This window comes from Orbicella faveolata, unplaced genomic scaffold (genome assembly GCF_042242905.1).
Source record: "Orbicella faveolata isolate gen_17 unplaced genomic scaffold, um_ofav_v1 contig_24, whole genome shotgun sequence".
NCBI classification, from domain to species: Eukaryota; Metazoa; Cnidaria; class Anthozoa; order Scleractinia; family Merulinidae; genus Orbicella; species Orbicella faveolata.
In genome coordinates this window covers 7,654,027-7,676,854 of record NW_028301552.1, presented here as the reverse complement: position 1 = coordinate 7,676,854, position 22,828 = coordinate 7,654,027, and the positions used below count along the sequence as shown (strand labels likewise).

The 22,828-nt window shown below is 42.5% G+C and overlaps 3 protein-coding genes and 1 pseudogene across 3 annotated transcripts; 3 read left to right on the top strand and 1 right to left on the bottom strand.

The window, feature by feature from the left end:
- The first annotated feature begins 463 nt into the window (after positions 1-463).
- LOC149110203 (uncharacterized) lies at positions 464-922 on the top strand. The gene has a single exon (XM_089292968.1). The coding sequence runs from the start codon at positions 464-466 to the stop codon at positions 887-889; it is 426 nt and encodes a 141-aa protein (XP_089149094.1). The 3' UTR covers positions 890-922.
- Positions 923-5,757: 4,835 nt separating this feature from the next.
- On the top strand, positions 5,758-6,390 carry LOC149110202 (uncharacterized). Its single transcript, XM_089291593.1, has one exon. The coding sequence runs from the start codon at positions 5,758-5,760 to the stop codon at positions 6,388-6,390; it is 633 nt and encodes a 210-aa protein (XP_089147719.1).
- A 2,607-nt stretch (positions 6,391-8,997) lies between these two features.
- LOC149110200 (putative skeletal organic matrix protein 5) lies at positions 8,998-21,274 on the bottom strand. The gene is made up of 6 exons (XM_089292971.1): positions 20,682-21,274; positions 19,795-20,051; positions 19,407-19,521; positions 15,176-15,215; positions 14,649-14,775; positions 8,998-9,802 (listed from the first exon to the last, which is right to left on the bottom strand). Exons 1-6 carry the CDS (start codon positions 20,788-20,790, stop codon positions 9,290-9,292), a joined length of 1,161 nt encoding a protein of 386 aa, XP_089149097.1. The 5' UTR covers positions 20,791-21,274; the 3' UTR covers positions 8,998-9,289.
- Positions 16,109-17,225, top strand: LOC149110201 (uncharacterized; annotated as a pseudogene).
- Positions 21,275-22,828: the final 1,554 nt, after the last annotated feature.

Sequence of the window (22,828 nt, the reverse complement as noted above, 5' to 3'; positions counted from 1 at the left end):
CGTCAAGACTTGGAGGATGGTGAGACGTCTTACCGACGAAATGCTTGTTGAAGAGGGAGAAAGGCGGAGAAAAATGGAACAAGAGCTCAGGCGAAAAATTAAAATAGAAGACAAAATCAAAGAATTAGCGGAAGAAGCTGAAAGACAGGTCCCCAATTAATTTTGTTTTAAACTTTCGCTCTTTTCTTATATCAAGCGCGCCATGTCCGACAACAAGCTTGTCAAGACCGTCATTAACGCCGTAACTCTCGCGGGATTAGCCGCGGGCATCGGCTGGGCCGCGAAAAAGGTTGTGAAAGAGAATTTCACTTCCGATCCCAGCAGCAGCTTTATGAATTACATGAAGTTCACCGCCGTCATGGCGGGCAGCATTGCGCTAAAAGGGTACCTTGAGGACCAGATAATCCTCCCCGCCAGCGTTTGAAAGCAACGACTTGAAAAAATCTTCCGATAATATATTGCCATGGCGAGCATCGCGATCATGATTGGCGGGGCTGTGTTGAATGCCACGGCTTTTATCGGCAGCAATTATCTGGCGAGGGCGCTCGGCGGGGGCGACAAAGCCGCGCTTGAAGAAAAGAAGCGCCACGACAAAGCTCTCGAAGATTATCAAGCCGCTTACGCCAAATACACGCGAGACCGGACACAACTTCTCGACTGGATCGCGACCAACGCGCAAACAAAGGAGCAGGCCACGCAGAACATGACCAACACGGACTACGCCTTCAAACTCTACAACCAGGCGCATCCTGACGAACAGATGGTGCCCCCCAAGGAGCCAAAGTTCCCAGATTTTTATCAGCCAAGCGAGCAGCAGAAAAACGGCGAACTCGCGTTCGTGGGCGCCGGGGCGCTCGCTCTGGGCTACGCGGCCTTCCGGTTCCTTTAAACTTTTTTACACCTTACTTATATGGACGCCAAACTCGCGAAGATCTACTACGGCCCCGGGGGCTACTGGGAAGGAATCGCCGCGATCAAAAAATTAGCCGAGGCCGCCAAGGTACCTGAAGAAACCGCAAAAAAGTGGGTGATCAGGCAAGCGCTCTGGCAGATATACCTCCCCGCGCCGAAGCGGATTCCTCGGCCGAAATTCGACGTTCCCACGCCCAACAAGGTCCATCAGGCGGACCTTCTTTTTCTGCCGTACGACAAGCTTCCTCGCGGCCGCAAAGTTTTCAAATACGCGCTGACTGTTGTCGACGTTGCAAGCCGCTTCAAAGAGGCCGAACCCCTGACTTCGAAGAATTCTGATGAGGTCGCCCTGGCCTTTCAGAAGATTTACAAGCCCTCGCCTCTCGAATGGCCCGAAATGCTGCAGGTTGACCCCGGGCGCGAATTCATGGGCGCTGTCACACAAGAGATGGAAAAGCACAAGACATATATCCGGCGCGGGCACGTTAACATTCACCGCGACCAGGCAATTGTCGAACGTTTCAACCGCACCCTGGCGGAGCGCTTGTTCGGGTACCAGTACGCCGTGGAGATGCTTCTCCCTGAGGGCAAGCGGTCCACTACCTGGGTGAAAAGACTTCCTCAAGTTGTTTCGGCTCTGAAGAACGAGGTCACAAGCCTTATCAGCAAGAAACCCACCTTCGCCATCAAAGAAAAATCTGTTTATGCAAGGCCGTCGACACCTTACACCAGGCCTGTCGGAAAACGCGAAAAAATCCTCCCGTCTCTTGTCCAAGTTCGTTATCTCTACCAGCCCGGCGAGCTTGAAGGGGGCGGGCAAAGAGCCACGGATCCAATCTGGTCTTTGAAAGTTTTTAACGTTGAAAGATCTTTCATCAAACCGGATCAGCCCGTTCTCTACTATCTGCGCGACGGACCCAAGCGCGGCTTCGTGCGTGAAGAACTGCTGGTTGTTCCTCCGAACACTACTCTTCCTTCCGCTGACGTGAACTAGATGTGATATTCGGTTGGTTCGGTGTGTATCCCGTCGGGCAGCACCCACCGCTTGTCGTAATAAGCGCTCAGCCCCAGCTTCTCCTGCTCGTAAGTGACGATCTGGCCGTCCCGCATCCTGAAACCCCGGTTGGTGGCCATGTCCTTGCTGCCTTCCAACGCTTCCTTGAACCGCTGCCATGACACCTCGTTCTGCCTTTTCGACATTCCCTTTATGCTGAACTTCTGTTTTTGGCCACCCTCTCCGTCGTCGGCGTAATAACACTTCGAGCAAAGGGCGATCATCCGAAGGCCCTCGAACTCAAGCTTGAAGAGACCTGGGCTGGGGCCACCCCACTTGTCCCAAGCCAGCCACTGATTTTTTTCCGCATCGAACTCTGCCTTCAGCTCTGGCCGGACGACGTCCTGGAGCCGCTCGCCCGAGATCGCCATGTAGTTGCTGTCCGTGTCCATCTGGATCAGCTCGAAATCTCTTCTGTCGACGTACTTGTCGAGAAAGTCGTAGTATAATTCCAGCATCCGCAGCTTCGCCAGCTGGTAGACGGCGATTCCGATCTGGAACGGCCGCCTGATCGTGATCCGGGGCTTGCGGCTTTCCAGCTCGTAGGCCTCCCCGATCTCGTCGAGGTCTTCGAAATACGCGCTCCGCAGCGCTCTGTCGACAACCTTCTCGTCTTTCGTGTAGATCACGTTCGTTTGCCGCTCCAGCGCTTCGATCAGTTTCCCGTAAGCGCTGTTTCCGAACAGTTTGAACACTTCGGCGAGCAGCGCCTTGCTTCTGTCCACGTCTCCTGTCCGGCGCGCCTCCGTCACCTGCTCCACGAACCAGGTGAAGATCTTGCCCGCGTCGTAGTCGATTGTTCTGGAAACCTTCGTGACAACCGCCCCATGGTTCACGTACCACCGCAGCAGAGGGGCGCACACCAGCAGCCGTTCTGCGGACAGCGCCCCCACAAGCTTTTTTCCATCTCCGCGCTTTCTGCCCGTTCTCGCCAAGTACTCTTTCATGTGTTCCGGCACAGCTTCGGCGGGAACCCGCTTGTTGATAAAAAAGGGGCACATCTCCTCAAACTTTGGCCACAAGCGCTCTGGTATCTTGATGTCGACTTCGGCGAAGCCGAACCACTCCCCGGCTTTCAACCGCCGAATCAGAACTTCGGCCGCTTCCGCTTGGCGGTCATCGCTGTAGTGCACGACCTTCTCCTTCCCGCAATGCATTTCTCTGAGCATGGTCGAGAGATAGAGAGCGCTGGCGTCGTAACCTAGAATCTTTTTGCAAAGACGCGGTTTTTCGAACTGATGCGACTTTATCCCTGTGACGCCCGCTTCGTGGTACCTTGTGAAACCAGGCTCGGTCCGCCAACAACCGCACTTTTTAGCATTGCGTAAGCCTCTCTGCCGGGGCAATAAAGGTCTGCGCCGTGCTCGATCGCTCCCCGGAGCAAATAATGCAAACTCACCCCTGGCAGGCTCACCGCGTCTTTCAGAATGTCGATTCCTCTCTCGGTGTAGAAGCTTTTCATCTTTTCGAGCGCCTCGAGGCCGGGCTCCACATCATGATTGTTGTAGTCGCGCAGCCAGTCTTTGAAGGTGCGCATGCCCTTTTCTTTGAACAGCCGCTGGCACCCCTCCCACTCTTCTAGCGTGAGAACGTAGCCGCCTTTCAGCTTCGAATACCATGCCATAGGCACAGGTTGTCGTTGTACACGTCCAAAGATACCATTGCATGGCTATGGGCAAGATTGCGCAGCCATTCGGGCAAAGGACCTGTTCCCACCAACGGCTGCCTGTCAAGCACAACCTTCACGTCAACGTTGAAAGAGTTTTCAAAAACCCACTTCGTGCTGGGCCTTTCAACTCTTTCATTGTCGAGACGCAGTTCTTCCTGGGTGATAAGCCATTTTTCCGCGTCTTCCAGTTTGTAAAACCACTGTGAGCCCTTCGGGTTCGAGTAGTACACAATAATCGTTCCATCCTCAATGTTGCGCAACTGGTACGCGAAAACGTGCCTCAGATAGAACGACGTGCTTACTCTTTCGCGTATCTTCGCCATAAAGTCTGGCATTAGGTTTCTCCCCAGACCTCTGATGAAGCGCCATCGAATGAAACGCCGGCCTGCTGTCTCTTCCCCTTCTTTCTCTGCGTCATCGAACACATCCAGAATCTCTCTCTGGTAATCTGTCGCTGTTCGAACTCTCCGCGCAGGGAAGGGATCGTACTCCCTCAGAAGCGCTTGCACTCCTCTTTGCCTTCTTTGGCGTGGAGGGGCTCTTGGCTCGTAAGGCTTCGGAAGAAGTGGCTTTTTCAGACGCGCCTGCGTTTCTTGAGAAATTGGTTCATCCCGCACGTTCTGGACAACCTTTCTTACCGCTGGCGGGCTTTCTGCAAGAAGCTCATCGAAATAACGCAATACCGCGGGGTCTATTTTTGCGAGTTCTTCTTCCAGTCTTTCTTGAATGCTGGAAGACATGGTTCCTTGAAATATAACACCGGTTACATTTCTCTATCTGGTGTGTTTCTTTCTTTCAGCTCGAGCAAAACGCGTTCAAAGGCTTTTTTCGCCTTTTCTTGTTTGCGGTAAAGACGTTGTTTTAGCGCGCCCCCGCCGCAGGGCTTGCAAAGACGGTAGTCACACAGTAGTCCGACTCCGCATGCTCTGCAAGGCTCTGGCGCTCGCATTCCTTTCTTCAGCTGGTAGTTGTGCTGCCCACAATACGCCCCGTAACAGCGCTTTGCGCAGCTTTCTTTCCGGCCCCGCTTCAGCCACCCGCACTTGTTTGGCGCTCGTGCCATCACGGCTCTCGCGGTATAACACCCCGGGCTCACTTTTTTCTAATATTTCGCACTCCTTTGTTGTGAGTAGTATACAGGGAATTAACCAAATACTATTTCAAAGAGGGAGCTGCATTTAACCGTTTCGCAGCCCCCAGGCTCAACCGGCCCGAGCTTGTGAGGGCCGGACTTGATGGTGGGGGCTGCGATAAGGTTAAATGAAGCTCCCTCTGCGAAATGGTATTTGGTTAATTTCCTGTATACTACTCGTAGGCCTAGTTTCGGAATCGACAGATGAACACGACGAAACAGAAGAATTCTTGGAAATAGATTTTACAGATTGGGCCAGTTGCTGCTGAACCTGTACGCTGTCCTTCACCGCGATTTCATCCGCCATAGCCACCTCCAAGGCTTGTTGAAATGTGCGATCTTTACTTAGGAGCTTTTTAAGGGTCGCTGGATTTCGAATGCCGCAGACGAAAAACAAATTGTAAGTCAACGCCAGATGTCTCAAACGGGCGTTGTAAATAGAGACGGTTTCGTTTTCTTCTTGAAAGCAAGATTGAATCTATAGGATTCTGCAAATACTAATCGTTTAGGTTTAAAATGCTGCTGTAGTAACTCACATAGCTGCCCGAATTTTTTGTCTTTCGGATTCACCGGACTGCACAAGTCACGAAGAACGCTTTAAGTCCTCTTGTCGATCAGAGAAATCGTTACGGCCACCTCATTCTTTTCTGCTGCACCGATAACTGTTTCCGATGCATTGGTTGGATAACTTCCAGTGTTGTTTGCAACAAAGAACTGATCAAGTCGCGCCGAATAAACTGTAACTCTCTCGGTCGTAGGATCAAATTCTCCAATGGCATCTAATTCAGCTTTTCGGCGTTAGATTTCACGTGTAGTGTCACGTGATTTATGATGTAAACAAACCGGGAAAGTTCGGACATTCTAGTCAACCACGCACCACACGTGTACGAAGTTTTCAACTTCGTCAACTTCCTGTAACTGCTAATATTATTTTCCCTCTGCCTTAAGTCTTTGAACGTAGAATAGTTCCAGCTTCAAAATGGCAGAAAAATGAATAAAAGCGACTTCAACGCCATGAATGTGGCAGAACTTAAAAAATATTTGCAGGAACGTGACGTTTCAGTAAGCGGTTATTTGAAAACTTCGCTCGTGGAAATCGCTTCCGCAGTGGAAAGAATGGTTTTGCCAGTGGATCCAAACTTCGAAAAAGATCAAACCACTGATGCTGACAAATTAATAATTCATGATATGCTAATTCCCAATCCATTTTCCCTGAAGACCGTGAACAACTTCAACTCGTCGCCGCCGAGTGGGTTGTATGACATTTTTAACTACTTGATTTACCACTCCACCGATTACGACAAACAAGGACTCGCCGCTTACAAGTCATTTGAAGATTATCGTTTATTCGACGATGGTTACGTAGAATCTTTGCTAACTGCTCCGTTGAATCAAGAGGGTTTTCATGTATATGTAGCCAAAGTGCGTCCCTTCATGAAAATCAAAACGGATCACGGAAAGGAGCACTACGATCTCTGGTTTATTCTTATCTTTTTTTTCAACAGGATCACTGCTGTAAAGCTGTTTAAAGCAATATTTCAGCAGATTTCAACCCAGCAATCCTATGGTGCTGTGTACTGTGTACTCGGATCGATCTTTGCTGTACTTACGGGTATTGAATAACGATAACTAACAAACAAAACAAATGAAAACTTGTACTCTAGAATCATCAGAATCGTGGTTAATATCCGGAGTCACTACTGTAGAAATTGGCAAACTGTCGTCCGTTCTCCGAGAATTTAGAATTTAGGCGCGCATGGTGGCTTACGGAGCGCGGAGGGCTTGTTTAGATTTGTAAGCCGCTGGCCACAAAAACGATAACCTTATTCAAACAACATCTTTAATACACTAGAAAAGAACGAATTATGGTAAATTCTCGAAAACGTTTAGAGGATCACAATTGTGGAACGGCTTACTAACCGAATTGAAGAGAACGAGAAGATGACTCAAGATATCGTAACAACAAGCATGACTAATTGTGAAGGCGGAAACGATAGTTTCGTAACAGTTGCGTTGCTCATGTTTTAATCCTTTTCAGTTTCAAAATTTACTAAAAGTTCTATAGTCAATCTTAAATAAAGCCGTGTAAAGGGAATGCTTATCAGTTCAGTTTGGACTACTGTGTATTTGTTGATCTTTGTTCGGGTGAGTTGTGACTCATTCTAGCGTAAAACTGAGATCTTTATGAAAGAGAATCTTCGTCCATTTTCTTTTCGATCAGTCGAACAAATCGATACAATCGATAGCTAATTACAGAAATCGATCAAAATCGATAGTCACAAAGACGCGAGTGATCGATTTCCATCGATTTCCGATATTAATCGATTGATTAGTATCGATTACGATCGATTACGTTCGATTTCTATCGAGTATCGAAATATCGATTAGATACGCCCTGCTGTCTTTCGTGCACACGAACGAGTCACCGCGGTGACGTGCTTTTATCCACTTTTGCCTTCTCTCGTTTTGTCTAACTGCGCCAGGAAAATGGAAGAACTTCACTGGATCGCCGTTTGGGTTTCTTTTCCACGATTCAGGGGATCGGGAATCGTTGTTTCAAGTACCAAAAGCGCATCTTTTAGTCGTAACCATTCTATCAGAACACTACTTATCGCACACGTATAGTTGACTTGAATGTCCGAACTTTCCCGGTTTGTTTACATCATAAGTCACGTGACACTACCCGTGAAATCTAACGCCGAAAAGGTGAATTAGCGGCAAAGCCATGGCGGCGACTACCCTAGGTGCCAGAGGTTTTTCTTGCGCGGTTTCCGGTGTCGGTCATGTCTCATGATCAGCGAAGTATTTCCGTCTGCCGCGCGCGAGAAAAGACCTCTGGTACCCAGGGTAGGCGGCGACAACCACAAGCGTGAAAACACGAAACGGTGATGTTAACAATGTTAGAAGGAATCATGCGTTATACAAGTAATCCAGGATGTAAACGAAGTAACATCTATCCCATCCTCTTCGCCAAATATTATAATCAAGGAAACGGAACCGTTCGAATAAACGAATGAGAATAAGCAACACACGCAAAACAACACCCTTTTCATCCACGTGTCGGGCCAAGCACATGCGTATTACAAACTCCAGAAGTCCTATGACGTAACAAGAATCTATGATATAACAGTACCCTTCGGAGACCATGGCCAATCGCACGTTTAATGTTATAATTGCTCTCCAAAACTCTGAAAATCTCTTGTATAGATTCTGTCGTTACGGCATCAGACTTCATGTGAAATACGACTTTTTAAAATACTTCAATGAAACTCCTTTTTCATCTTTGCCTCTGCAAACCTGGACGATGTTAGGCGTCAGTCTTTATTTACCTTGGGTCACGCCACAAATAAGACATCTGATGAATCTGAGATGCAAAACTCTCTTAAAAGCCAAACAACCAACCAACCAAGATCTCTGGCGTAATTATCATACGCTAAGGAACAAGGTCACACATTAAGTCCGGTTTACTAAGAGTAAATACTACATGGATTTTTTGGATGTGATAAAAGATTGCAAGTCATACTGGATGATAGTTAAGGCCGCTGCTTATAGTCAAGCGTCACAACCAATACTCTGAATCAAGAGACAACATGGCAAATTGGAAACTTCTGATCATAGGATAGCGTAAGTTCTTAATGAACATTTTCCTACTGTAGGGGAAAGTTGTCTAGTGACCTCCTGCTTGCAGTCAAGAGCACCGTTATACCCACGTCACCCGTGTAACGCTTTGTGTTATGAACATTGTTTTATCTCACGCGGGTATTACTGACAGTCTGAAACAGCTGAGGTCTGCTAAGGCCTGTTGTCATTTCGCACCAAAACTACTTAAACACGCAAGCAAAACGCTGATTCCATCTTTGCAAGAGAAAATCATTCTTATCTCTCTATTCTAAAAGTGCTGCCTGTAATTTTGCCAAAATTTTATCTCTTTTTCTCGTGGATAGCAATGTAACATACTGCAAGCAGGGGTGTCATCAGATCTGTCAAGTTTAAGCTGCTTGGCGAGGTGTAGGGCAGGGTTATTAGGGTTATGGGTAGGGCAAAGGATTATGCATAAGTAAAAGTATACTTTTTTTCAGATATTCTTACCATTCTTTATAGGCATGACTGTTTTAGAGTCCGTTTTGTAGGTTTGTTTAATCATAAGTTCGAAGATGATGGATTTAACATGCATCTGAACGATTTGTGACGTCATAGTTCTATGTGACACACTTATGAAAGTCCAATAAATCCTCTATATAATAATTTATGTTTTATTGTCATAACGTTAGTGCTCTGAAAGTTACAACGTATTCGAAGGCCTTAAAATCCCCACCACGGCCTCAAAGGACTCTAAAAAAACAGGTGTGGGGAGAGATAACTAAAACTAAAAATAGTAAGGTTTAAAAACTGCTAAAAGTTTTTGATGCCATTGGGTTTAAATTATATGCGATGAAAACTCTAACAAGGGCAAAGGATTATTATTGTGTTGTGGGGTCACAGTGAATTAGGACCGTTTCTTGAAACTTTATTATTTTGTTTATCAATATACCAAGATATAACCCATGGCTTTGATGTCTTTGTCTCCATCTGATGAATGCCTAGCGACGTTTCCACACGTATTAGAGTTATTAGGATTCCCTCTTGTTCCAAACCCAATTCTGGAATCACAAGAAGTGCAGTTTTCTTCATTATTTCCAAGGATGCCGATTCTTACTTTTGAAGAGTAAGAAGTACACACAGCATTGAAGCCTTCCTTGTTACAGTTTCGCTGTAAGGAGGCCTGTGAACCAATCAACTTCTTCCACGTGTTACGGCCCAGTGAGGTGGTGCGGTATTGCCCGTCAGCGATCAGCGAGTAGAGAGAGTCGGCCTGCTTGTTGATGACGATGAAGTTAATTTGATGGCCGATCTTCATACCAAGACAGATCTTGGAGAAGGATGTGTTCCAGTAGGTCGGTAACTTGGTTTCTCGTAAGTCAAACCCAGTCTCTCCTCCAGGGAGGTTGTGTTCATTCTTATCACTCCAGTACGACGAAGTATAACGAAAGGTGCTCTGAGGGGGAATAGAAGAAAATAAACTTTCCAAAACTTGTTTCTATTGAATTGAATTTACCAGACTTGGGATAACTTAAGAGCTTCTGCCTGAGAGACCGGGGCAGAATTGGAAATGAAGATCGGCCGATTTCGCTTAAAACGGGTACACAAAGTTGTTATGTGGACTTACGTAACATGCCAAAGTTTCAGGTTCAACGACCTTCTTTGAGTTGAGTTCTGGATATCAGCCCCACAGGGATGCCCAGAGGCTGATTTTCAGTGCAATTTTTGGTCAATTTTCAATCTCTCTTTTAGCAACGTACAATTGATTTCAGACAAAAACAAAAACATATTTGTAATGCCCTATTCTTAGGCTGCTATGGGTAGAAACATTAGCTCACGGGAATTTTGCATTAGCTTGTGGCTGTTATCATAACTTCGTCCTATTTGAGGCACATGGGAAGCAACCGGAAATGGCCTATTTTTCAGACCACATATTTTCCATGCCCACGTTTTATATCGTGAAGTCTTAGTATCCCTGCAAAGTTCAGCCCTTAGTTTAATAATATCAAGAAAAAAATACTAAAGTTGAGGCTTTTTTACTACGAAACACTTCAAGAGAAATTACCTACTACGCACTTCCTGCCAAAGTCTTAATTCCTTATTAGGAGAGATTTTTAGACATTAGCCGCAAAATTAACATACAATTAATGATCTCGAAGTGAATTATAAAAAGGAAATATACATTTACAAACCATAGACTAGAAATTAATTTTCCTACTGGCAGATTTGAAACTAAATTTTATGCAGCATTTGTACCCTGTACCCTGGGGACTGGAAGGTGATGAGGGGGAAACTTTAAACGTTGATAACAAGAAAAGTAATCAAAATATAATGAAAAAAGTTGTTTACTGAGTGTATAAGTTAGGTGGGAAAAGCTGAGCCCCAAAACGCCTTATTTATGGGACTCTGCCTTGTTTCCATGGTAACCTTGCTTTGTCAGGCATAATTACCTTAAGTTTAAGTTTTCTCAGCTCATTCTCTGTTTTTATTGACCTTTTTCAAGTTTCTTGGGACAGACATAGTTTTTTGCACCTTTTCATTCCTTTAGTACCCTTTCTCTTCTCTTTTAATTTTGGTATAATTGGTAAAAACGATATTTTGACTTCATGGAATAGTCATGAAATCCAGACTGAGGATTCAATATGATGGATGTTTTGGAATTTATGACATTCTAATGTAAAGTGCCTTCATAGCTGACTACTCACCATTATTAGAATTTTAAGCCTTGAGTTGTTTTTCTCCTTCTCTCTGCCAGAAGATCACAAATATCTTGTGTGACTAGTGGTACCGAAATTTTTGACTTAACTACGACATACCCAGAGGTGCTTTCCTTCAAGCTTCGGTCTTTGCTTCTCTTTGGTATCGATTCTAAATACGAATACCATCGTTATGATAGAGATTGTAAGTAAGTAAGCCTCGTGATACAATAGGGGGCCAAATTACTTTCTATTTTCGCCTGGAGATGACATTGTTTGAGCATGACACGCAAAGCGTCTCCGCTGTGATTTAATATTGGGCATGTGAAACTACTTAATTCATCTCCAACCCCTTTCGATTTTTTTAGTGAAACAACATCCAATATGGCGTCAAAAATGTTGACAATTGAATTGTGGGTGGATAGACAATTTAAGTTAGAGATATTTTGTTCAAATATGTATGCAGATGATGATGGAAGAACGATCCTTGAACAAGTGGAACGAATTTAAAACATTAAGGCGTGTAAAAAAATCTTTAAGTGTAAATTCTGGGAGAAACGTATACTCGAAAAAATCCGAGTCCCATATGGGATTTTAACCCACGATCTAGAATCTACACTTAATATCATGTTGTTGTTGTTTCTCTGTTAAAAATGAATTTATGTCTGATGAACATGCATGCAGTAACTCTACCCTAGGGTACTTAAGGGATGCAGTAGATATCACAATGTCGAACTCCTAAAATATTCTATCTGAAACGTCAGCAGTAATCTTCTTCGGTTTCTTCAATTTCGTTTTTCTCCTTGATTGAAAGGGTGTTGACATGCCCCACTTTGGTCACGCAAACAGGTGAATTTCGGCGGTGACGTGGGCAAATCACAATCTTCTTTAATTCATACTTTAACTTCCATTTAGAGAAATTGTCAACTCTGTGGGACGCGGCCAGTTTATTACCACCAGCGCCCACTTTAATTTGACCATCAGGTGGGTAACATCTCGATCAAACATCGCTACTGGGAGAGTCACAGCAGGCTGTGATGGCTTGTTATCTCATGCCCCGCATATGACATCTTCTTTCTAAAAGGGACACCGTATACTCATGTTTCTACATTTAGGTTTCCAGGAGACTAAATTGCAATAGCCAGACTTTCGCTCCTCTGCCTTTGAAGCACACTCGAATAAAACAAATTCACTTACAGACTAAATAGATTTAATAAGTTTAATTAATCGATCGCAGATAGTTTCTTTTCTTGTAAATAAACAATCCAGCCGGCAAGATGTCCACGTGCTGGCCATATATTCATTTCGCGGTTGCATTTCATCAATTTACGACAGACTGAAGTAAACCTGTAACGTAGTAACGCAGTCGGATTCTATACAAAACTGGCAACTGCCTAGCGCATAGCACGGCCGCGACCTGATGGTTGGCGGGCTGGACTCCAGATCGAGCGCTCCTGGTTTCTAGGGCGCTGCCATGTCGTGTTGGCAAAGGCAACTTTCGTTCACAATGCCTCTCTCCACCCAGATGTATAAATGGGAGCCGGTGATTATCATCCTGCTCAGGGAAGAAGAGCAGTAACCAATTTAAGCTCTAGCAGGTATGAGGCACTGGGCCTTGTAACGACTTACCTTACCACCTCAGCAAGCATACTAGTCATGATCATCCTGGGGATTATCGCTTCTTACTATCGAAATCAGAGTTAAGGGCCAGCAATTCTACAGCTAGGGGTGCCATAACAGGTAGTTTTGAAGGGAAATCCACTCCTACCCTGTCTTATCTTTGGATATACGCTGTACACCGATTTAGTCTGGATGTATACTGACTGAGAAAGCAGCAAAAGGAAAATGCCGATAGAGAAAGGGAAAATGTGCCAATGAGTAATTTTCTGGTAATTTGGTCAGACATTCAGCGACTTGGCGGGGAAAACGGACCGTCTTGGACGTCGTCAATTTATAATACCTGGGATGTTTGCAGGGGGGGGGGGGGGGGGACTAGGTATGAATAAATATTCAGTGACAAATCCATTCGTTCTTTAGGTTCTCAAGCAAGTTTTATACCTAATCATTCTCTGCAATATCAAGGAGACGAATCTAGACGAGAAAAAACTGAATTCCAAGTCAATCATAGCCAGCAAACTACAGATAAGTTGGCGTGTCGTAGCGTCGCCATGTACGGTATGAATCAACCTGAAGTTTCATTACTCGCAACAACGCACTCACGACCAATTTATCGCTGAGGCTAAGGTTTTTAACGTTGCTTCACTTTTAAGGCAGTATAAGAAAGGGGCATGCCTCTAAACCTGAAGCCAGGTAAGCGTTTGTTGTAAGTGAATTTATCCAGACACTTTGCGCATAGCCTCGAAGAGCGAGACTGCATTTTGTATTAGACAATTAGCTATAATTATATTCAAAATTTTCTTATTAGGTTCAAAGCGATTTTAAAGTAGTGTTACGAGAGACGTTGTAATTGCATTTAGAGTGACTGATAAGTTGTTTTCTTCAGAAAAGAACTCCCTGACAGGTGGGTTATGATGTGAAATGGGATCACAAAGCTTAGCGGCTTATTCCCTGATTTAATTAGCGCCTCATTACTCGGGGCCACAAACGTATTTCGTTGAACGGGTTGAATAAACTTAATATTGTAGTTTGGACCAAAAAAGATGCAATGGTGCATTGTGATTAACCGGCAAGAGATGGATTGTTAGGTGTATCTATGTTTTTTTCACAGTGACTCCATTATCTGTAATTTTCAAGAGTTCTTCCACAAAATTTATAACCGTTGCCGGAACAAAATCTGATCGGTCCTAAAAAATCACAAGAAAATTTTTGATTAACGGAAAGTCTTTTCGGTTACAATTAACTCCAGAGTCTCTAATTCATGACTTAGAAGGAAAAAACGTATTAATCGAAATTAAATGGCTGATTTTTACAGACACGCTTTGTTGAAACTTTAACCGAAAGTGGCCTGGTTAGTTATTTTCTTGCAAGTTTTTTCTTGGTAAAAAAGCCTCAACCTTAGTAATTTTTTCTTGATATTACTAAACTAAGGGCTGAACTTTGTAAGGATACTAAGACTTCGCGATATAAAACATGGGCATGAAAAATATGCGATCTGAAAAACAGGCCATTTCCGGTTGCTTCCCATGTGCCTCAAATAGGACCAAGTTGTGATAACAGCCACGGGCTAACGAAAAATTCCCGTGAGCTAATGTTTTCACCCATAAACGCCCAGGAATAGTGCATTACAAATATGTTTTTTTTTTTGTCTGAAATCAATTGCACGTTGCTAAAAGAGAGATTGAAAACTGGCCAAAATTACACTGAAAATCAGCCTCTGGGGACCCCTTAGGGGCTGATATCCAAAACTCGACTAAAAAATGGTCGTTGATCCTGAAACTTTGGCATATTACATAAGTCCACATAACGACTTTGTGTACCAGTTTTAAGCGAAATCGGCCGATCTTCATTTCCAAGTCTGTCCCGGTCTCTCAGGCAGAAGCTCTTAAACAGTTTTCACATGTGATACATGGATTAAAAGGGGTTGACGAAACTACTGAATATTTTGAATTGAGTTTTGAAAGCCTTGGCTAACACTTTATGATATACCTTGCTGCCGTCAATCTTCATGACCGGTGTCCATCCTCCATCTCCACATCCAAAATCTCCCATGTGACAGAGAACAGAAATTGGTTTTGAGTCAACATGGAGCGTAACCAACTGACTCACCCTCGAGCTGTCAAATACAAAAATGTTTTTCAACAGGCTGCCTTTAAATCGCCAATCTTCTGTGATTAGGCGAAAGTAATTTGCACTTTTCATTGTTACACTCTAAAGGTCACAGGAAATAAGATAATTACTCAAATAATATTGGTTCTAAGAACCACGGGTGTGCCCCTTTGTATCAGCCTGGGACCTTTCTTAAAGCGAGAAAATGTATTCTACTTATTAAATAATTAACTATGTAGTTTATCTGTTAGAGTCCCATCCCTCATTGTCGAATTTTTTTTCGTTTTGTCTGGAGTGGACCCCATTTCCAGCCGTTTTCAGAGTCCGGTTGAGAGTCTACTCCCACGGTGTGGGTACGGCCTCCATACGTGCTTTGAACACTTTTCCTGAAAAGTTTAATGACTTACTTGTGTAGTTCATAGAGTTCCTTGCATGATTTTGCGGGACCTACAGTGGAAGAATTAGAAAACAAAACAACTGACTGAAAAGCAGTTTAATTAACAAACAGGTTTTATTTTGCCGGTTTTACTTCGTCCTTCCCAAATTAACTGACTATGGTTCTTCGAGGATAGACGTGTAATGACCATCGCATCGTTTTAAGAGGGACGTGAAGGGGTAAAATGGGAACTGGGATTTACCCTTTTCTGGGCTGGGAAAATGGGATTTACTGCACTGGGACTGGGATTCAATCACTGGGAATGGGATGAACAATTTCGAAAATGGGAAAGAGAGTTTTATTTTTAGCGCTCTCTGACCCTATTTTTGACACCACTGGTTAACTGAGCCTATTCTTTTGAATAAAGAGTTAAAATTCTGCCGTAGACCTGATCAGTATACACATAGAATCATCACATTTTTCGTTTCCATGTTCTAGCTACCAGGCTCCACACGGTTTTATTGTTAAGTTCTGTCCGTTTTCCTGGTCAGCGGTTTGTTGTTGATGGAATGATATGCGCATGTTTGCACTTGGCGGGAAAGATAAAAGTGGCGTCCAATTCGCGGACTATGATAATCGAAATCAAGTATATTAACTCAAAAAATGCTGTAATACACACAGAAAATTGTAAACGTATGTCTTGGAAATGGTGACATGCTAATTGGTGCATCCTACAAAAAGTATTTACTCGATCACAACTGATTTTGACGGAGTAGGTGTCCTTGGAGCAGTGAATGTCATGTGCAGTATGCAGACAGTTGAACAAATGTAAGTTCTTTGGCACTCCCAGGGGATGAGCTCGCTGTTTGTGCGGATGGTGTTCTTCATTTCTTTGTTCCATCACAGGGTGTAATAAGAATCGTTAGAGGGAGTGATGGCCTACCCATATTATCACGAGCAGTGAATGTTGCTTGGCTTGGTAGAGATTTTTTGTTCTGCGAAGAGCACTCTGTTAAGCTCTTTGAATCTGGGGTTGTTGTTTGATCGCAGGGCACTGTAAAGGAGATAGTGAAGGTTCAGAATCACACTTTAAACTGTGTCAACCAATTGGAATTTGCGTGAATTTGATCGTAACATTTACGTTACACACTCTGGTTCTGGCGCGGTCAAACTAATCAACAAACCGTTGACAGGGATTGCAGAGTTCCTTGGAAAGTTACAAGTCCTGGTGAAGGTTTTTAACATTCATTCCAAAAGACGCACAGTTAGAGAACCACATAAGTCGGTTAATGAAGCAATTGCTATGCTATGGTGGATGAGGTGCTGGAGTACGTGAAGTATTGTTCACGGAAGACAAGAGAGGTACAGTCCTTGGCAAAAAAACCACTGATGTGCCAGAGGGTACTTTATCAAACAAGTGTTTGAAGTTATTGGAACTGATGGCACAATCGCTTCGCAAGGTAGAGCACAACATCAAAGATGTCTTCATATCCAGGTTTCGAGGTGAACTTGAATTAGAATCACTCCTGACGTTAAATGTTGAAAACCAACATGCAGCCACTCATTTTAAGAAGGAAACATTTACTCTCCACGAATACGCACAGATTTTTGGTTCATCAGTTGTAGAAGGAGCAAAGAGAGTGACACCATGGTCTGCACATTATTACATGCATCCCAACTCATACTACCCTGTTGAACCTTCTGGTACAGGCCAGTTGGTCCTTGTTGAAATTCCCAAACCGGCCGGAGAAAGATTGCCCAGAAATGATGAAGCAGAGATGAGAGTGTGGGCAAAACAATACGACAAGTGTGTAAGGTAGCGAAGTGTGCATCAAGGCAACACAAAGGACAGAGCTGGGACACTGCTTCTGAATTTGTATGAAAGACAGGCATTGCTTAATCCATTATATTTACAGTTTATACTTCCTCGTGCGCAAAGCTCAGTGCAGGGGGAAAGTGCAGAACGTCCAGAAGGTGAGTCTGATGAACAGCCTGGGGAGGTTCTCTCCTGCACTGATCAACGTGACGAGTACAGCAGCAGCGAAAGTGGAGACAGTGAGAAGACAAAGGCTGCTCACTAGAAGAATGAGAGATTTTCTTTAGTCCAGGTGAAGGTATGTGTGTATCCAAACGACATCAGTTACGCATTTCATTAATTATACACATTAATCTGCAAACAATGACTGGGAATGGGATTTTAGATTTGGTAACTGGGATTTGGACCAAATTTAAGCTGGGAACTGGGATTTGGCGAAATTTGGGCTGGGTACTGGGATTTGGTACCCCCCTTCATGACCCTCTTTTAACGTTTCAAGCAAATTAGTAAGATGAGAAGGAGCAGGAGTTTGTACAATTGGTGTTAACATCACGAACATAACTGGAGGGGAAAGAACAATTTGTTTCGGAATACTGAAAACTCATAAGATCTTCCCCCGTGTTTTAACTGGAGTAATTAATTTATCTATGGTTTATTACTAAGTCATTAAGACGGAATTCACCAGAAGTTCGAGTAACAAGTGGACAAAAACTTTGTACCAAGATTATTTACATCGTATTGCAAACTTCACTGCGACTGATTTAAAAATCTTCTCAAAAAAAAAATCACTTCTAGCAACACCAAACGTCGAAAACAAATGTTGCATGAACTTCACATGAATCACTTGAAAGTACTGGTGAAATGACACTGATGATGAAATTTTACCTGTGTTTGCACAATTTCTCTGAAATTTGAATTTTTTTTCTCTCGTTCCCAAGGGAAATTGTTTTAGGTGTTATTTCAGGCAACTATTTATATCTTTAGCTTTAGGAAAATGTAAAAAGGACTGTAAAATACATAAAATTATTCTGGTACCAGATTTTTGACCACTAAGAACTGAAATTGCTCGACTTTCTATCGGATTTCGTCTTAATTTATTATGTAAGATAAGTGATAAAAATATTTACGAAGTTAAAACGGGGACCTGAAAGAATAATACAATAAAACAATACCAATATGCTTAAAGAACTGATTTAACCAATAATTTAGCCCGAATTGAATCACACCATTTGTTCAGTGTTGGTTTTAGTTCTTTGATAACACACAATTTGAAAATAACACGGTCAAATTTGTTCTGACACTTTCTTAAGATTTTGAATTAACTATGCTCATGGCTACAAATGTCGGACATCAGTCGGAGGTGCTAACACTTGACCTGCCACTCACAGAAGAGCACGCATTGGCTGGCAAGATACACGCAATTCAGCGTGACATCTCAACAACATGGCGTCAGTACTCGTGGGAAGATATCGATCGGGTTTTTCGCTTATTTAAAGTTTTGTGGGGCATTTCTATAAAGTAATTTATTTGAGTATTTTCCTAACTGCCAATAAAGATAAATTTCTGGTTATTTGTGCTCAGTTCTGACTTTCTGCTTTGATTTTGGCGCCGCGTTGTAGCGCCATTGGGAGAACTTGGTCGCAGATCTCCCATTTATTTAATTTTTGGGGGGCGAACAGGTATAAAAAGAGACTGGAACCTAGAAAGCCAGGCAACCCAGGGTAAAACAACGTGGCTAATCAAGGAAATATACTTTGCTAGTGGATTTCGCTGCATGGTTTATCAGGAGTATCATATGTCGTCGACCAGAAAACACGAAAATTACAGAGAAACAAGTTCTAAAAACGTAATGGATACAAAGCCCTGAGAAAAGTTAATCACTACGTCTTAAAGTTTGGCTTCCACGGTTTAAAAATCGAATTGAACAAAGTTGTTACACTCTAAGGGTTTTAGGCGAAAGGACATTTAGTGAGAGCTGGTGATGTTGCTCTCGCACAACGGCCATACTGTTACTAAATAGCATCATCTGTATTATTATACTTAAAAAACACAACGATTAAAACATGGAAGCCGACAATTTCCCAACAATATTTTTGGTGTGCGGTTATACCAGAAGACAGTCAGTGAACATTTGGGACTTTGCACCGGAGTAAGGAGGTATGCAGAATGTTAAGTCTGTTTTCTCAGTGAAGTATTTAAGTCGTGACGTGAGGAATTACGTGACTCACTTTTGCTTCATCTAGCCTCTTCAACTGAGTGCGCGTGTCCGAGATTTCTAGCCATGCAATGTCATCCGGCGTTTTATCATGCTGCTTTTTAAGGTGGTGTCCAACTGCCGATCTGTTGTGTTCCTCAATTCGTTGGTGTAGCTGTCGAGTCAAGTATACCGACATAACCTGCATCGCAAAGGTCACACTTTATTATTTACTTAATTATTTAAATTTACCTTTATGACACTTTGTTCCTGTGAATCCAGGAAGACAGATACAACGAAAACCTTTACTGGTGAATCCAGCTTGACAGGTTCCATTGTTCAAACATGGGCTGCTACTACAGGGATTCTGTTAAGAGAAAAAAGTCAATTTGAGATATCTTCTATTAGACTAAATTTCAAAGTACATGAGAGAGAGAATTCTGGTGGTTGAAGCAGGTTGTAAAAAAATTCAAATACACATTGAACGGCTACCGCACACAGCAGCAAATAGCAAATTGGAAGGAGTTCAAAGAACAACTAAGAACAAGGATTTTAACTGGAGAACACTTATTTTACAATTTTCCACTGCTGGCTTTTTTTATTGACTGCAAGTAATTAGGAGCCTTTTGTATTACATTACCTCGATAGCAAGATAGTTAAAAGCCGGTTTATTTACAAGAGAATTTGCAAACTGGTTTTCATCTGTAGCGTTGTTCAACTCGCATTTGTGTTTTCCGTCTTCCAATGGTCCTAAATTGACGGACACACAATTGGGCTCCATATAGCACATCAAGCGACAGCTCCCTTCACTGGGCACCTCCGCACTCCTGATCACGTGGTTCTTCATTGCCTTGTTTGCGACTGGTTCCTTGAACACAATTATGCGACCTTCGTCGTCTTTGAAATACACAAATTAAAACTTCATATTAAAAATGCAGAAAGGTATAGTCTATGTGGATGCTTCTCTGAATACATTTTTTTTTCTGGCAGAGAAATACATATTAGAATTTCTGTTGATAATTTTAATCTCCAATTTTTACTTTAGTTTCTCCCCCAAAATTGTTTGGATTTCAAGGGCTTTACATGCTGCACGGTGTTCTTCCTAGATTGTGTTTCTGTCAACATTAAAACTATAGTTTCGGACGTTGAATTATAGACTATCGATTAGTTGCACCTAATTCAATGGACACATAACATCAAGCTGGTTAATCGCCAAAGTAAACCTGTCTTCGCGGAAAGTGGCAATATATTTTTTTTTAGAATAACGGCATTCTCCATAGTCCCTGACGTGCACAACACACGGTGCACTTGTCAGTCACTATCATCTGAGATGCCAGAGCACGCAGGCGATAATCCAGTATCAAATATTTACTAAAGCATATTAAATGCATTGCGTACGAAATGAATTCTTCGTGGATATGAAAGGCCTGCAGCCTTCTACTTTGGTTGCATGGACCAGTGAAGATGGCCGAAAGGAAGTCTAAAATCGATCTAAGAATTTAAGTACCAGACAATGTGAGAACTTACCAGAGTAAGCACAACATAACGAGAAAATGATCCCAAGCGAAATATAAAGGATGTAGACCATGATTGGATATTTCTGCTTGAAGTGAATTGTCGTTAAAGAAGACATCATCTTCTTGATAGCGGCTGGAGAGTCTTCCGCAGATGATCTTGTTTCAAAGAATAATGTTAATGAAAGTTTTTAATGATTCATCACCTTGTGTTGGCAAAATTAAACAAAGCAATTGTTATATACACAACTCAGCGGTTATGTTTTGGCGAGTGACAGGTGAAAGTCAACTAATTAATAGTTTTAAGATGGCAATTTGGAAAGTTTACCATAGCGGACGGCTAATGGCTAACTTTTTTTCTCTCCAGGTTGAAATGCTAAAACTACCGAAAAAATTATTCTAATTTTACGGGTGACATAAAATTTATGTTTAATTTAAAATTTTACATGTGAAATTGCAAATATAATTGCCATGGCAACGTTTGATGCAAAATTTCCCGATACAAAACCCACGACCGTAAGTGAAATTTATAACCCATGATATTAAAATGTTGTTAAGTAGTGTACTCGTAAAATTAAGAAATACTTTCACTTGCGTTTTGTCAAAATTCAAATAATTTAGAATTTTGTCAAAAAGCGCGTGAAATGTTTTCGTAATTTCACTTGTCTTCTTTTTCGTACGCAACAGCCATGAAAATTACATGTATGATACTCAGAAAATCTACGGATTATTACATACTTTTACTCGACAAATTTTGGCAAGTTTTAAAGTTACAAATGTTCTAGATCTCTCATTTCCCCGTAAGCATGGTAACCTGCTTAATAGGATAACATCTCGAAAGAAATTTATCCTTGATCTTAGGTTTTTTTGTTTGTATAAATTATTTAGACAAAAGTTGTCCTCTAGGTATTTTGGGTACCCGGGTAGTCTTTCGTTCTTCCGTTGCTTTATCGAGAGACACGTTGTTTCAGTGTGAGGGATCGCGCTGAAACACTAACCGTGGGTTAATTAGCGCTTAATTTAATCTTAACCACTGATAAACACTTTTAGCATCGCCTGGTACGCCCACCTAAGTCGGTTCTATGTTTTTTAATTGTAAAACAAGTTTTGCTCAGAACAGCTGCATCCGTTTTAACAGATTTCCACAAAGAGGTTTGTTGGTTATAAATTTTAATGTGGAATAACTTTAAAAAATTCTGGAAAACACAGTAATTCCATTCAAAACTGATGGATCGCCAATTTCTAAGTTCTAGTCTTATTTACCGCTTACGCGTAGGATACAGGTTTATGAGTTGACTATCCGGTGTTAAAATGCTAAAAAAAAAGGTGTATGAAAGTTAGAGGTTTACATTACTCATGTCATGTTTCGACATGCTGTCGTTGTGCTATTTCCAGGCAATATGCTAGGCACTGTGTCGTCTAGTCAAGAAGCCGTAAGCTTTTCCCTAATACCACTGTAGAATACCACACAGTGACAACAGTGAAATCACCAAATAAGCTGGAAATAAATAGAGAACATTACATGGTCGCGCGGAGATAAAAAATTTTCTCTTCTCGTGTTAAAAAAATATTTCATGAGTTAGCGTAGCGGTTTTTTGTTATGTAGAAATCTCATAATATATAACGACGTTTTTGGCGATTTTCCGAAGACTTTCGAACACTTTCCGAAGATTTCCGAAGATTCTCCAAAGTTTGTCCGAAGGCCAGACTAACGAATCCGAACATTTCCGAACATTTTCGAAGATGACCGAAGATGACCGAAGACTTCCGAAGAAGATCCGAATATGTTTCGATCATACACCAACAAATTTAAGTGCAGTCAAAAAGGGAAGAAATGTTATCAAAAATGATATCATTACGTGTTTGGATAAATTTGATATCTCCACCTGTGGGGATACTGCTACCACTCGGCATACCACTAACTCTAGATTAGAGATTAACTTGGCTCGGCAGACTTTTTGCCGAAGGCTCATCTCCGTGGAAGGCGTTTTTTAATCATCTAATCAAAGAATTCGACGGAATTTTCCTATTTAGGTTTAATTATGATATCAAAGAATATAATATTAACTCTATATTTTATGACTTTATAAAGAGCTCCTTCGGTGGTGGGGAGATTTTGGAACAGAATTTTCGACAAAACCTCTAATATCTGAGTGCAGT

Excerpts from the sequence above, each read along its gene's own strand:
- LOC149110202 (XM_089291593.1), top strand. The coding sequence starts at position 5,758 with ATGAATAAAAGCGACTTCAACGCCATGAATGTGGCAGAACTTAAAAAA.
- LOC149110203 (XM_089292968.1), top strand. The coding sequence starts at position 464 with ATGGCGAGCATCGCGATCATGATTGGCGGGGCTGTGTTGAATGCCACG.
- LOC149110200 (XM_089292971.1), bottom strand. The coding sequence starts at position 20,790 with ATGATGTCTTCTTTAACGACAATTCACTTCAAGCAGAAATATCCAATC. Across the intron at positions 20,052-20,681 it reads GTTATGTTGTGCTTACTCTG|ACGACGAAGGTCGCATAATT; the intron begins GTAAGTTCTCAC and ends TGTATTTCAAAG. Across the intron at positions 14,776-15,175 it reads GAACTCTATGAACTACACAA|CTCGAGGGTGAGTCAGTTGG; the intron begins GTAAGTCATTAA and ends TGTATTTGACAG.